This window comes from Heloderma suspectum, chromosome 3 (genome assembly GCF_057233095.1).
Source record: "Heloderma suspectum isolate Gila_16-S chromosome 3, 16-S_ref, whole genome shotgun sequence".
Classification (NCBI taxonomy): domain Eukaryota; kingdom Metazoa; phylum Chordata; class Lepidosauria; order Squamata; family Helodermatidae; genus Heloderma; species Heloderma suspectum.
In genome coordinates this window covers 130,726,014-130,739,777 of record NC_139460.1, presented here as the reverse complement: position 1 = coordinate 130,739,777, position 13,764 = coordinate 130,726,014, and the positions used below count along the sequence as shown (strand labels likewise).

Sequence of the window (13,764 nt, the reverse complement as noted above, 5' to 3'; positions counted from 1 at the left end):
TAGCAATCACAGAGTTTGGTTTGTAATCACGATTTACATACATCTTACCCCAGGGCCGGCCCTGCTGTACAGCAAGGTGAAGCGACCTGCTTAAGGTAGCACCAGCAGAGGAGGAATACAAGAACCAGAGTACTTTGTGTCATCATCCATGAATCCAGGACTGTGCCCTCTATGGGTTGCCACTGCACTGCTTCCTGCCCAACACTTTGTTTGGGCAATAGATACTGTCATGCGTACTGCTGCCATGACAACAATAGCCAAAATATGTATAAATGAATAAGGAACTGGGGATGTACACCCCAAACTAAGCTTTCTGGCAACCCAAATCATATACCCAAAGCTCAGGGAGAGTTGCCACTTCAAGACACCACAGCCTTGTGCATTGTCCAAAACTTTGCTTGGGCACAAAACACTGTCAAGTATGGCACCACCATGACAACAATACTCAATGTATGTAGAAATGAATATGAAGGTGTGCGCCCCACAATAAGCTTTGGGCTGCTCCAAATCATACACCTCAAACTCCAGGGCAGTGTCCACTACAAACTGGCACACCATTACACTCATCACAGTGCTTCACCTGTGCACAAGGCACTGTCAAGAGTGCAGGCTCATGCCACTGTAGCCTAAATATGTATAAATAAATAAGGAACTGGGGGTGTGCACCCAAAACAATACACCCCAAATCAAATCAAACCTTCAGGAGAGTGGCCTCTACATGGCATTTTGTCTGCCCCAAAATTTCATTGGGGTTCAACACACTTTCAAGCATGGAGCCCCCATGCACATAATAAAACCCAATGTATACAGAAACGAATATGGAAGTGGAGGTATGCACCCACTAAATTTTGGGCCACCAAAACCATACTTCTAAACATCCAGAAAAGTATTCTTTAAGTGACATACCATTGGATCTAGCCCAACTCGTTATTTGTGCACAGACCACTGACAAGCACACAGGCCCACAGCCACTGGGCACGACAGGATTTTGTTCTTGTCTGGGAAAAGTAAAAAGTTAAAACTATGGGACATATTTCTAGAAGTCACCACTGTGTTTCTGTCGCTGGCAGAAACCCCAACGTTTATCCCTCATGATACCATGGTGCTACTTAGAAGGCCTGTAATACTTCTGTAAGATAAAACAAAATCCATGATCTATCATACATGCTTGTGCAAAATCAATGAGGCAAAGCAGCATCTGTTTCCAGGAAGGTCAAAAGCCCTATTCAGGCATTCAGCAAGGGGTTAAAATCAACATGTGAGGAGGAGGTGTGCTCCAGCCCCGCCCCTCTCCCTCACGGCGCTGCGAGCGACAGTCTGAAGAGGACAACCTCCTCTATCCATGGAGGCTCTCCATGTGAGCCAGAACGCAGACTGTTTTTCAGGAAGAATTTAACTTGAATAACAATAGTGGCATTCTAGTCTCTACAGAGTGAACTTATGCCATAAACACAACAAGAATCTAGGATTCCAGTGGAAGTTTATCTATAAAATAGGTACATGGCCATGATCATATTCATGATCTATAAATCCATTTATGGCCCATAAATTTCATACTTCAGGATTCTTACTTTACTAATTGAACCTCTTCTTCCCATACTTAAGATCCAACTTTGAATCAACTGAATTGCAGACCATTCCGAAATAGGGAGATCCTTCTTCACTGGACAAATTAGTGATAATCTTCCACCTAGCAATATAGCTTCCTAGCACTACGTTCTCTTATAATACTCAAACACCCTTAAAATCCCGAGGCATAAATTTACCTTAGCAGACCAGAAGCAGAGAGCCTGATCAGCTGGGGGTGGGATGGGGGCCACACAACAGGCATCTGGGGGCCGCATGCAGCCCATGAACTATGCACCCATTATGTAAAGTAACAGATCCACATAGGACTTTTTTTAGTAAAATCCTCCAAGAAAATGCAAGGTCAAGGTCTCCTGGAGACATTTTACCAGTTTTTGAAAGATCTATACCTCAAATCCAAACAATAACTGTTTTTAGGATGGCTAAACTTAGGTTGCACTTCCAATGATATTTATATCTAGGCTGCAGAAGTCTACCAACATAAAGCAAAGACTTTTTATACATTTAATCCTCCACTCCCTCACCACTATTGCATTCCTTTCTCATTCTTGAATGTATTAATAAACATTTAGATAGGCATTTATATCTAAAATTTTCCATTATTAGAAGTGATCTCATTATCTTGGCTGGCAAACCAAGAAAAGAAGGGTAAGTGCTACTATATTTACCATGAGGTCAGTGCTGCACTATTAGAAGTCCATTACCAAGAAATATTATTAACATTTTCTTTCAAAATTGAAGGAAACTGTTGTAAATACAACTGTCATGTTTAGATGGTTCTTGGCCAATGACATAGTGGATATACATTCCAGCCAAAGTTAAGCCGGTAAGTCCCACTGATTTTAATGGGAGACATTGAAGCACATCCTTTAGCTCTTCCATTTAAAGCCAACGAGACTTTAAAATGCTTCATTTTGGCTGGATCATGCTCACAGGCATCTCATACCTATACAATTACATAATTACTAAGATAAGGACACTCCAATTAAGTTTTTTTTTCTTCCCACCTCTTGCTGCTATCCACACTTCCACTCTTCCAGACCACAGGCTGGTTTACACATGTACGTGGACCACTTGCCTTCTCATCACTGGATGAATTGACTCTCTTGAAAAGTATTGAATTTGAGGTGGCATCGGGCAAGCAATACCACAATTCTATCTAGAGTAGTAGATCTGTGATGGCTCATTCAATAATATAAATCATAACTGGGTGATATACACACATGTGAAACAAGCTCTAGCTTCCCACTTCAATTTCCTCACCCATTTAATTATGAAAATGCTAACAAGACCAAGTACGTAGCTCAAAAATCCAACCTGTCCACTATCAGTTTTTATTTCACAAATCCTTGATAAAACTCAGTGGGGTAGAAAGAACACTGATACCACTTTTGTTTAATGCATCAAGGAATCTCTTGACCAGGAATGTCAGGACTGGCCTAGACTAGAATTGTCTTTCCCATTATCCAAGACTGCTTGACTCTGGGCATTGCATGACCTACAAATAAAATAATACACAATTGTTCTAAAAGAATGGAATGAAGCAGAAGCAAAATCTGCAATCTTTGGTATACTTTCGTTTCGTGTTCTCCCCTTGTTCTCTCAGTACAGTTTTCTTCACTTATTTATACATTTCTATCTCCTCAGACTGTTCAATGCATCTTACACATTTAAAGACAATAAAACTGAGTAAACTATTAAAGCATCACAATAAAAAACCCTTAAAGATTAAAGAGCAGCAGATAAAAATAAGCAGAAAGTATGAAAGCAGAAATACTCCTCTAAAGCTGATTTGAAAAGGTGGGCTTCACACCTTTTTCTGCTTCACCCAGATTTATGCATATGTTGCTGTTAGTGTTATGTTTATATATGTTTCCCCACTTCAGGTTGGTTACCAGGAAATTTCCTTTCCCATCTATCTACCTGCCTTTGGTACAGTGGAACGGGTCTTTGAACATCTGGCAAGTCTACTCCATACATGACTGACAATTCATGCTTTTGCTTGGTAATTAAGATTGTTCAGTTTCACTGCCTGCATTTGTGTGCATTCACATACACACACAAGCCAGAATTGAAAGCACTTTCTTAATTCTGTCTGATACTAAATATTGTTCCTACTAATACTAGACATCTGTTCAAGAGAAAATACAACAGAATAGTGCCAAATATGAAATCATATATGAAACAAAAATAGAACTGGTGTAGTGTAGCGGTTGAGCTGGGAGGTCCCCAGTTCAGATATAACCTTGGTTATAACCTCATTAGCTGGAATTCTACATTCTAAATCCAGAGATCTGAATTCAGGTTCCACTGAGATATGAATCCGTTTCTGAGGAAAGGGAGGGAAAGTCAGTGGTATTCCACATACATGCAGAAGCCTCACCTTTATATAAAGCAGCAGTTTCTTAAATTCCTATTGGGCAAACCACTATCTCTCAGCCTTGCTCCCTTCAGTATAAGATAAATAATACCGAACTACTTTATAGAATTTTAAAATAGTTAATATAATATGCTTTAAACATTGAAAAGTGTTATTAAAAAAGCTAATACTGTTTTGTGAAGTGAGAAGATGAGCAAAAATAGGTAGCAAATGATGTTTTATCATGCCAGATAGAAAAAAACGAACAGCCTTAACACAATGCATTGTACTATGCATAATGTGGTAGATCATTCCTTGCTCTCATATGCAATTAATTAAACTGATTGGAATAAATGCTAAGACCAATCTTTTCATAGTTTCACTTATACATGCACAATTTTCCAACGTTTGCAAAATCAGCTATGTTACATTTACAATTAGAAGCCAGCTGAACTGTAGACTCACTGGGTGGCCTTGGACAAAGCACACCCTTTTAGCATCAGTTCCCCATCCTGCATAAATAATTACCTAACTCAGATAGTTTGTGAGGATAAATGGGACACAGAGACATTCTTACCCAACCTGAGCCTTGGGGAATCAGTGGACTGTAAAGCTTGCCCGGGGTGGGTAGGGGAGTGGGGTGGAAACAGTGTTGTGTCTATAAAAGGGCAAATAACGGGTCATAGTATCAAGGCAGCAAGCTAGCAGTTACACGGATGTTAAAATTTTAAAATCTACTGCAATTTTGAACATGCACAAACAGAAGTACTGCTTGCGTTACACATTCCTGCTAAACGCTTTTCTATAGACATCTGACAATATTAAAAAAAAAAAACATACAAAGCCAATAGATAATATTGTCAAAATCTGATTATGAAATAACATTTTTCTTTCATGAAAAGAAAGTAAGTTGGAATGTAAAATAAAGTTCATGTAGACCAGATCTCTAGCAGCTCACACACTTGCGGTTAATGCCAATGCTACCCGAGTGGACTTCCGCTCATGCAATGAGACTTCCCTTTCCCCTCCTCCCCTCTTCAGCCTCCTGTGTGCCCCCCCAATTTACTCGAGAGGGTCCCCCAACCCTCTGGAGCAGATTCAGGGGTGCACACGGAGATCTGCAGGAGGGAGGGGAAATCCATTCCAGCTGTAGTGTGTTCCGCTGGCAGACAGCCAGCATTGGATACAACCCATGGATTTTAGATTCTCATATATTTTCCTTCAAAGCTATTCTTAGATGTAGGCAAATGAGAGACTATAGCCAAAGATTCAGTTGGTTATTTTAAATCAAAGCAATTATTTGAACTTCCATCTTCTGCATCTCTGCAGACAGAAGCCATCCCCAAGTTGTATCTCCCCAAGTTTGCTTTCCCCTCATCCGGATCTTGTCTTGCCCTCATTTGTTTGGGCCATTCCCTGTTTGACTGATTTCCTGCTGCTCCTCTTTTCCTAGGCCCTTCTGTCTGCCCTGTTTCTCTTTAGTATCCAAGCAGCTCAGCCAATGGAAACCAGAAACCCTTGCAACCAGAGCCATCCATCTGTGACATTAGAATGGCTCAGCCAATTACAGCAAAGGCTTTACCATCACTACAAAATCCCTCCGTACATAATACAAATTGACCCAAGACTTTGGCTAACACCTTCTGATACTGAATAAAACATGGACAAGATCTAGGTAAAGTTAAACACTTTTAAGGCAGGAGTCTTAGGGCTGGATCCAGGCTTGCTTATGGTGGCACACATGCAGCCCTACCACTAGCGGCCGCAATGTAGCACTTCCAGAGGCAAGTGCTGAAATGTGCAGAAACACTCGTTTCTGGAAGGGGCAAGTCACACCTGTTTCCACTCGCTTTGGCACTTGCCCCAGAAGTGCTACATCACAGCCTCCAAAGGTAGAGGCCATGCATGCAGCGGCGGCGGGCCTGGGCCACCCGTGTAAGGGCAGCATTTGATCCACCCCCTAAGCATACATATTAGGAACGAAGTGCCATTGACCTCAATGTTTCCAAATATACATGTTGAGAATTGCACTATATGTCATTGATTTTGACTGGGAGAATTAAACATTGCTCACAAAACTTTCCCACTGATACTGGTGGGGTTAATTACACTTGCTGGATCATGCACCATATCTCCACTAAGGAGTGAACTATATCAATTGAGAATACAAACTAATGAAACAACGTGCAACTCCCATGGCATAGCGAATTTGCAGGAAAACAAGGAAGTGTCCTGTAACCCTCTGAAGCCAAGTTGATGGCTAAAACAAAAACAAAAACCAGACTTCGTAAGTTACACACACATTCACACCACAATGGTTTGGCAATCAGGCAACATGACATCTGAACTAGGCCTAGATGCACCCTTCAGTTTTACTCAGATGTTTGTTTAGGAAACATTTTTTTAAGACTAGGTCAGCCAAATTCCACAGCAGTCTTTACTAACAAGCTTGCGTACCTGACTGAATACTAAAGGTCAATGATTTGTGTTTCTCTTCACATTGTTAATTCTACCCTCAATGTCACAACCTTCTTATTGAGATTCCATTCCATTCTATAGGATTAATCTGGAATATGCTGTATGCCTTGTAGGTCTTAAAACATTTCAAACACTGTCAACTACCTCCTCTTCAAGAATTGTATCCCAGAGGTTTCCACCAAGTTCAGTCCTGGCTATAATACCTAGCTTACTTGATCAGTATGGTGTTCAAACAAATCTTTCTATCCCTTCAAAGCTCTCTGAAGTTCTATGTCAATCAATGAAATGTGTGTTTTTTTCTTCCTGTCACACCAAGATTATCTCCTGAAATTTCCTAATGGCCTAAAAGCTTAATATTAGTTGTGCCAGAATGTAAATGCATTCACCAGGATATAACGGCTGCTGTACCAGCATGGCATAAGCAGGATTGACAATAAATATGTCATCCTTTTTCCAAACCTTCTTTAATCCCCGTCATAATTTGTCATTCTCAAACAATTCTCCCCTGCAGAGAAGTTATCATACAAATCAAGCCCTTCCACTCCAGCACATATTTTAAATGCAGTAATGTGTGACCCATGTAAAGTGAATATAACAGCATGCAGTTTCTCCTTTCAATATGAAAAATATAATTGCTATAGAAGAATCCTGTATACCTTAAATATAAAGCTATAAAGTTTACATCTTCAAACAAGACAGACTTGTCACCAATTGGAGGCTTCCTCTCATTGCAAACAGCTTTTGTTTTTGGTTCTTTACACTTCTATATCTTAGGTCAAACACCAAATGAGATCTTGATGCCACTGAAATAAGCCCACTGAAACCGTTCAGCTTGTTGCAGCAAATTCATCATTAGAAACAAATTCAGTGTTAGGAATTATTAGGAAAGGTACTGAAATTAAAACAGCAAGTAGCATAATGCTATATAAGCTATATAAATTTAAGGTGTGCCCACATTTGGGATACTGTGTACCGTTCTGATCGTTCCATCATAGTGAGTATGAAGACTTGGAAAAGGTACAGAAATGGCAGCTCAAATATGGGCTGGAGAATCTTCCTTATGGAAAGAAGCTGAAGCTGAATATTTATTCTTTAGAGAAAAAATATTACTAAGAAAAGAATGTGATGGAGATTCTAAAAGGGAATCTCCATCACATTTCATTCATTTCATTTATTTCATATCTCTACTGCTCCATAGCTAAAGCTTTCTGGGAGGTTCACAAAAATTACAAAACAAGAACATAATATAAAAAACTTTTTATAGACAAACTTTAAAAACAACTTAAAACAGCTAAAAACAGTTACAATAAGCTACTGGGACCTGATAAAACAACTGACACTAAAATCCTATTGTATGCCGTCAAATGCCTGGGAATAGGGGATAGTCTTAACCTGGCGCCGAAAAGACAATGTTGGTGCCAGGCAGACTTAAGTGGGAAGGTCATTTCACAACTGGGGGGCTCCCACTGAGAAGGCCCTCTCCCTTGCTGCCACGGTCCAAGCCTCCCTCGGAGGAGGGCCTCAGATGACGATCATATGGATTATGAAAAAGTATGGAGTAAACAGAAAGTATTCTGTCTGTCAAAACAAATTCGGAAGCAACAACTGAAACTGATTAACACAAAAAAATGGAATAATCATGATTAAACTGAAAATGGTACTGCACCACTATACTGACATTCTGTACAATTGACACCGAATATGAAATTGTTGTCTCTGTTATGACACTGTCGGAACAAATAAATCCTGTCTGATAGGAGAGACTGACTAGTGTAGTGTTGTTATTTTTAAAAGGAACAGACTTTTCCTTCATGAGTTTGGCTATCAATGGCTAAGAAGATTCAAGCTATGAATGGAGTTTCCAGGTTCAGGAGCAATATACCTCCAACTGCCAGGTTCTGCAGATAAACTTCAGGAGAGGCCTAGCCTTAGGTTGTTTACTTTCCAGAGGTGAACTGGACTAGGTAAGCCTTTTGCCTAACTAGCAAAGCAACTCTGATGCTCTTTTTTCAGTACAATGCTAAGATGGTGTGTAAAACCAGGAACACACATTATCAGTCTATATGTTTACTTATAAAAGTTGTGATGTGGCATTAGCATTCACTGGTGCATTACAACTCCTCTGCATTCAGATAGCCATTAAATGATATACTGAAATTTAATCATGAATACTTGGAATTTATATGGTGCCTTGAGTGTTCAAAATACTTCACATACGTTATCTCAGTAATCCCGACAACAACCCTGTAAAGAGGTTTTTATTATTACCTATTGCACAGACGGGGGCTGAGAGCAAGAGTGACGTGCCTAGTGCAGGAGTGGGCAACTTGCAGCCCTCCATCTGTTTTGGCTTAAAATTCCCATGATTCCTCGCCATTAACTTTGCTGGCTAGGGCTGATGGGAATTGTAGGCCAAAACATCTGGAGGGCCGGAAGTTGCCCACCCCCGAGCATGTCTGGGGTGACATTTGAATCATGGGTATCTCTGGTTCACACAAGGCATTATATCGGACCCACATTTAATATACTGATTGCTGAACACCAAAGCTCCATTATTCTCTCTTGAAGCTCATTATATTACTATATTTGAAAGGCAGTACAATTTCATCAAGATTCGTTTAAAATCAGAAGAGGGGAGTTAAGAAGAAAATGAAAGTAAAATGGCATGCGATGCAAGTCAAACAACTGGCACTGCAAAATCAAACACTTCCATTGTACTTATTTTGATAAATGTAGCATCCCCTTTTGTAATGGAACACCACAGTGATGTCAAGGCTGTTGAAAAATCAGTTTACAACAGACCTCGCTAACAAACCCAGCTTGTGTGGGAGTATGTTTACTAATTTACAGCAACCTTCCTGACTAAAAATCCAATAAATAAAACTCTGGTGACTTCAGATTACCTTTTTCACCCCCAGGGAAGTTCAGATTTGGAGCTTTTATTATCATCATCACTAAATACCCTGCTATGAATTACTGCAGCAACCTTGTAAACTTGGATTTCACGATGAGAATACAACTGTTAATGAATCTGCTATGTAATACCTCCCAATTTATAAAGTCTTAACTACATACAATAGAAATAATAAAATATGCCTATCCATTTTGCTCTAACCAAACAAAACCTTGACTTTACCTCCAGCCTGGTGCCAAAAGTTGAAAGTATCACAAACAGAATTTATTTGCCTCTTCTTTTTTTTTTTTACTATTTTTTGCAACTATTCTGTGTGCTGTGATGATGCTATGAGCCCATTAAGAGTATACATGTCAAGACATGTTTTGCTTTAAATAAAAAAAATATATTAACTCCTGTAAGAGAAAAGAGCCAAGTCCCTCCCATCCCCAGTACTTTTGACCTACATAACTCTCCCCGCCCCCAACCAAATCATTAACTGGAATGCAGAGGTCTGTGCAAAATTACCAGTCAATGTCTTCTCCAGGAAATGTATTCCTAAACTAATGCTACATAATCCCTACAATAAAGCAGCCTGTCCAGAAAAGCACATCCAAAAGATGCATGAAAATAAGAAACCATATTTAAACAACCATTCAAATATAACTGTATCTTTGCAAAACTACTACACAATCTGAATACTATTAGAAGCCTAATACAAACTTACTTAATGAACCATTTAAAATGCATTTATTTAAAATGCCTTCTATGCTATTGACAGTTTTGGCACTAAACAGCTGTAGATTTATAAGCATGTCATTCTCTCTCTAGGCAGGATATTTCTTTTTAAATAATCAGACTGATTCTACCTACAAGCAATTAATGACTGCTTACATTTACCTACCAACATAAGCAAGTACTGATTCAGAAAGTTAGTAAAATCTCCCAATCCAATGTGAGATACTGGTTACTCATTTAAACGAGAAGATTTAGAAATGTTTATTTGTAAAAGATTTCTTCAGCAAAATCTTTAAACTTGCAAGTATTTTAAGTATCTAAGCTACATGGGGGAGGGAGGTGGAACAGAGAAGCGGAAAAACAAGATTCCTCCAATGGGATCCTCATAAGTACAAATCACACTACCCCCCCTTTCCTTACTCCATACTCCAGTAACTACATTCTGATTGCACTAGGATTTAATTTGTCCTTAAAACAGAGATACTAAAAAAAACCAGGAGTCCCATGTAGATTAATGCCAATTCGGTCCAATACAAACACCCTCCTTCCGTTTCACTACTCTTGCTTTCTTTTCCTGGCAATCCAAACACCATCTTGTTAAGTGAAGTGCTCGTTACCCTGCGTGGTTTTTAGTTATTTATCCAAAGGCTCCTCCTCCAAACAACTTCCCCAGCTGTGCAAGCAGCTGGCGCCCTCATTCCCATTCCTGCTGCAGGACTTAACCCTGGTTTTGTTTTTTAAATAAATCTGATCACGCAGCACTTCTTTCCCTTCTCTCTCTCTCACCGTCTCAGGGTCGTTCTCAAACACCTCCCGGGCTTCTTCCTTGTTGCAGAGCTCCTCTACACATTCTCGCTCCAGATGGCCTTGCTTGGTCTCTTCGAATATTTGGTAGGCTCGGCGGTGTCTCTGCCGAAGGAACTGCGAAGCGTCCTCTCGGGCTCTGTGGAGCAGCATAGCTGGGGCCCCAAAGGAAGCGGGGGCGGGGGGGGAGAGGCGATTAGTATGGAACACCCCCAGCTCGACACAGGAACAAAGAGAGGTGGGGGGGAGAGAGAAAAGGGACCCTGTCGCGCACCTCCCCAGCAAAGTCAAGCACGCGCCATAATATCCAAAGCCGAGGAACTGTCAGGAACTTCCCTGTACGTCTAAGTCCTGATGGGGCTTCCCCCGTCCCCTCAACCCTCCGCCCCAGGGCTCCGTCTAAGTCACTGGCTCTCCCAGCACCCCTCTCTTGCCTCGAGAAACCCAAACAATGCCACTGCCCAGGGCGGCGCCGCCACAGCAGTTCACCTCACCGAGCCGTAAACAATGACATCCTTGCGCCCCGTCCCCTCTGCGCTCGCTCGCGCGCTCGCTCTTCCTCGCACAGACAAGAACAATGCCCGAGAGCGCGCGCGTCACCCCACCCTTTTTCGGCAAAATGGAAAGTCGACCCCCGAAGCCCAGTAGGAGCGGGACGGCTCAAAAAGTGATGGGGTGGCGAGAAGCAAACATCCTTCTCTCTCTCTCTCACTTACACACACACACACACACACGAGGTAGGTTCTTCACCGGGGGAGGACGGGGGGCTGGCCCGGGGGTCTCAACCCGCTTCTGCTGTGCGAGAGGCTTTCGGGGTGTCCTGACCTTGAGGGAAAGGGGTAGCGAGCGCAAAAGGGGGGATATATAATATGGACTCCTTCCCCAGCCCAGGAGAGACGCAGACGCTGCATGGCTCGCGGGATCTCTATACAATAGATATATTAATAATGGAAGGGAAGCGGGGAGAAGAAGGGGAAGTGGCATTTCTCCGCAAGGAGACACCGGAATGGCGGGGGAGAGGCACTTTCTTCCCCGGCGAGCGAAGGGCAGCCCCTCGAAGTACCGCTACTCACTCTGAGAGGAGTCTGTAGCCAACAGGACTAGCAAGAGGGCGGCCGCAGCTGGAGCCGGCGGCTGCGGCATGATGCGGCGGCTGGGGCTGCGCCCTCTGACTGGCCGAGCGGAGCAGGGCGGTCTGGTGCAGGAGGAGGGCGCGCAGCTAGCTACTGTGGGAGGCAGCGGCGAGAGCGCCGCCGAGCCCCGCGGGGGAGTCGCTTGTGCATTTGAGCCAATCAATCGAGAAAGTTCGCACTCGGGCTTGCAGCGAGAAAGGGACACACCTCGCGCGCCTCCCGCGCCCTCGGCGACGGGGAGCTGCTCGCGGCAGGCTGGGGAGAGAACGGGACCGGCAGGCAGGCCCTGCCTAGGGAAACACGTTCACAGGCAGAACCGAGGGACCCGCCAAAACCCTTGCCCTCCGGTGCCTAAGCCGATGGCTCTGTCGTGGGCGCCCCGGATTCCTACAAAGTCATGGCGCTGTTTATTAGAGGGTATGCAAATGCTTGCCCTCCGGCCGTCAGGTGCTCGCTTGTTTGTTTTTGACGGAAGAGGCCAGGGCTTGAAGTAGAGCTCCTGCTCTGCATGCAGAAGGCCCCAGGTGCAATCCCTTGTATCTTCGGAAAGGGCGAGAAATGAAAACTGCCTCAAAAGTCTGGAGAGCCACTGCCGCCAGTTTGGGATGACGCAATGCAACAAGCCAGAGTACCAGGTTGCAACAAGCCAGGTTGAGTCTCGGTTGTTGCTGAATTGTGGGTTGTGTGAACCCAGATGCGCTAATAAACCATGGTTTGTTAGCCACAAACAACCCATGAAGAGAACCCATGGTTTGTTGTTGGGTTGTGAACTGTGGGTTGTTCATGGTTAACAAACCATGGTTTGTTAGCTCAGCTGGGTTCACACAACAATGCATGATTCAACAGCAACCCATGGTTCAATGACAACCCAGACTCAACCCGTACTCTGGCTTGGCGTGTTGTGTGAACCAGGCCGATGTCAATGGTACTGTGCAAGGTAGACCAGCTTCCTACGATGCTTACTTCAGACATGACCAGAATTCCTATGGATTGCAATTCGATGCAAGAAACAACATTTACTCATGTGTGTATTATTGCACATATGCTGACCTACCACACATAAGCAAATGCCATTGGCGTATATGTACTGGTGGGAAGCTGTGCCCAATTGTGGAATCCCTGCTCTTGTGCAAGAGGGGAGAAAAACATGAAACATGAACATAAAAAAACAGAAACATGAAATGAAAAAACATACATGCATATGCAATAGTCACATATACCATACATACATAGATTGCACACTTTTATTCTGAGAATCTGCAGTTGGCCATCGCTTCCCAGGGGATGTGTGCAGGGCCAGCCCAAGACATTTCGTTGCCTGGGGCTAGGGACAAGATTCCAACCCCCCATATTCTGGATACTGAAGTGGAGCAGACTGGCAGTTGCATCTTACTACACCTGAGGGCAGTAGACCAACTTATGGGGTGCAGGTCAGGCCACGTGGCACTCACAGCTCTGTCTTCTAACAGCTGGCCACTGCCTCCAGCCTCCTCCATCTGAGGAGGCCACTTCACCCTGCCTAATGGTCGGACTGGCCCTCCATGTGCGCCATTTGAACATGTTTGAGGTGCTCCTGTAATGGATATGATGGCTGTTCACAAAATCTCATGTGAAAGTTGTTATTTTATCACTGGTATAGCACTTCGATGGTGCTTGATGATCACTTGTATAGCATTCATTGTTAAAACCTGCTATGCCAACAAATACTTACATGGGTTTCTTTTATGTAAGTTATTAAAGAAGAGCCTCTTATAATCTGGCAAGCATCACTT

General features: G+C 42.8%; 1 protein-coding gene across 2 annotated transcripts in view; it reads right to left on the bottom strand.

The window, feature by feature from the left end:
• The window catches only part of GAS6 (growth arrest specific 6), a 59,380-nt gene extending 46,232 nt beyond the window's left edge, over positions 1-13,148 (bottom strand). The window contains exons 1-2 of one of the 2 annotated variants that reach the window (XM_084844551.1): positions 11,933-13,148; positions 10,842-11,014 (exon numbers count right to left, since the gene is read on the bottom strand). In XM_084844551.1, the coding sequence (XP_084700677.1) occupies positions 10,842-11,014; positions 11,933-12,002 (243 nt within the window). In that variant the 5' untranslated portion in view covers positions 12,003-13,148. Of the gene's footprint in view, positions 1-10,841; positions 11,015-11,353; positions 11,420-11,932 lie in introns of those variants that run through there. The other variant, XM_084844552.1, reaches the window with a different exon arrangement.
• Positions 13,149-13,764: the final 616 nt, after the last annotated feature.